At 67.1% G+C, this 2,259-nt stretch overlaps 1 protein-coding gene across 1 annotated transcript in view; it reads left to right on the top strand.

Annotated features, from left to right (window-relative positions):
• The window catches only part of ISYNA1 (inositol-3-phosphate synthase 1), an 11,897-nt gene extending 10,569 nt beyond the window's left edge, over positions 1-1,328 (top strand). The window contains 6 exon segments of the mRNA XM_009279834.1: positions 2-61; positions 148-297; positions 374-589; positions 674-838; positions 913-1,026; positions 1,107-1,328. Coding sequence (XP_009278109.1) covers positions 2-61; positions 148-297; positions 374-589; positions 674-838; positions 913-1,026; positions 1,107-1,328 — 927 coding nt within the window.
• The last annotated feature ends 931 nt before the right edge of the window (positions 1,329-2,259 follow it).

The raw sequence follows: 2,259 nt of genomic DNA, 5'->3' as shown, positions 1-2,259 counted from the left end.
CATCGCCGCCAACCAGGAGTAGCGGGCGGACAATGTCCTCCGCGGGTCTATGGCTGAGCAGGTCCTGGTGGGGTGGTGGCGATGGGGGGGACACAGGTGACGGGGGGATGCCGCCGCGCTGATGTCCCCCCCTCGGTGGTGTCCCAGGTGGAACAGATCCGCAGGGACATCCAGGACTTCAAGGAGACCAGTGGGGTGGACAAAGTCATCGTCCTCTGGACGGCCAACACGGAGCGCTTTTGCGACGTTGTGCCGGGGCTCAATGACACCGCCGCCAACCTGCTGTGGGCCATCGAGGTCAGGGGACAGGGGAGGGGACCGGGGGGGTGACGACACCGCTCTGCTAGTGCTGAGCCGCCTCATGTCCCCGCAGCGAGGCCTGGAGGTGTCCCCGTCCGTGCTCTTTGCTGTGGCCAGCATCCTGGAGGGCTGCGCCTACATCAATGGCTCCCCCCAGAACACCTTCGTGCCGGGGGTGGTGGAGCTGGCCACCCAGCTCCACGTCTTCATCTGCGGCGACGACTTCAAGTCAGGTCAGACCAAGCTCAAGTCGGTGCTGGTGGACTTCTTGGTGGGCGCTGGACTCAAGGTACGTGGGGACGGGGCAGCCCGGGGGGGACCTGCCCGTGATGGGGGGTGACGGGGGGGTGACCTGCCTGCACTCCCTGCCCAGACCAAGTCCATCGTGAGCTACAACCACCTGGGGAACAACGACGGGAAGAACCTCTCGGCCCCGCAGCAGTTTCGCTCCAAGGAGATCTCCAAGAGCAACGTGGTGGATGACACGGTCCAGGCCAACCCTGTCCTCTACGGCCCCCAGGACAAGCCCGACCACTGCGTGAGTTGGGGGCCAGGGGGCGACACACGATGACGATGGGGGTGACGGGGAGGTGACGGGACGTCGCTTCACAGGTGGTGATCAAGTACGTGCCCTACGTGGGGGACAGCAAGCGCGCGCTGGACGAGTACACGTCGGAGATCATGATGGGCGGCACCAACACCATTGTCATCCACAACACATGCGAGGTGGGTGGGGTGGCCGGGGTGGCCCTGGGGGTGGCGTGTCCCCGGCGGGTGGCTCACCTCCCGCCCCTTGGTGCCCGCAGGACTCGCTGCTGGCCAGCCCCATCATCCTGGACCTGGCCATCCTCACGGAGCTGTGCCAGCGCGTCACCTTCTGCACCGAGGCCGACCCCGAGTTCCAGGGCTTCCACAGTGTCCTCTCCATCGTTGCCTTCCTCTGCAAGGCCCCGCTGGTGCCCGAGGGCACCCCCGTCGTCAACGCCCTCTTCCGCCAGCGCAGCTGCATCGAGAACATCCTGAGGTAGCCCGGCGGTCCCCGTGCTCGTGGGTGCCAGGTCCTACCCACCCTGGTGCCCGTGGTGGCACCCAAGGCTTGTAGAGGTGTCCCGGTGCTTGACACTCAGGGTGCCAACACCAGTGGGTCCCAGTGCTCAATGCCCGTGGGTCCCAGTGCCCGTGGGTGCCCCGTACCCGTGCGTGAGGTGTCCAAATCCAGTAGGTCCTGGTGCCCGAGGCCTGGGGTGCCCAACACTGGTGGGTGCTGGTGCTCAGTGCTGCTGCCACCAGTGGGTCCCAGTGCCCAGCACCCATGGGTCCCTGTGCCCAGCACCGGTGGGTCCCAGTGCCCATTGCCGATGGCGTCCTGGTGCGTGATGCCCAAAGGTGCCGGTCCCAGTGCCCGGGGTGTTCACCGCTGGTGGGTCCTGGTGATGCCCAGCACCAACAGGTCCCAGTGCGGATGAGTCCCCGGTTCCCAGTGCCTGGGGTGCCCAATGCGAGTGGGCCCCAATGCCCAAGGGTGCAACACCAGTGGGTCCCAGTGCCCAATGCCCATGGGTCCCAGCGCCAGTGGGTCCCAGTGCCCAATGCCCATGGGTCCCAGCGCCAGTGGGTCCCAGTGCCCAATGCCCATGGGTCCCAGCGCCAGTGGGTCCCAGTGCCCAATGCCCATGGGTCCCAGCGCCAGTGGGTCCCAGCACCAGTGGGTCCCAGTGCCCAATGCCCATGGGTCCCAGCGCCAGTGGGTCCCAGCACCAGTGGGTCCCAGTGCCCAATGCCCATGGGTCCCAGCGCCAGTGGGTCCCAGCACCAGTGGGTCCCAGTGCCCAATGCCCATGGGTCCCAGCGCCAGTGGGTCCCAGCACCAGTGGGTCCCAGTGCCCAATGCCCATGGGTCCCAGCGCCAGTGGGTCCCAGCACCAGTGGGTCGGGGTGCCCAATGCCCATGGGTCCGAG

Source organism: Aptenodytes forsteri, unplaced genomic scaffold, assembly GCF_000699145.1.
Source record: "Aptenodytes forsteri isolate BGI_AS27 unplaced genomic scaffold, ASM69914v1 Scaffold147, whole genome shotgun sequence".
Classification (NCBI taxonomy): Eukaryota; Metazoa; Chordata; class Aves; order Sphenisciformes; family Spheniscidae; genus Aptenodytes; species Aptenodytes forsteri.
The sequence above is the reverse complement of the archived record's forward strand: the minus strand, read 5'-3'. Positions and strand labels throughout refer to the sequence as shown.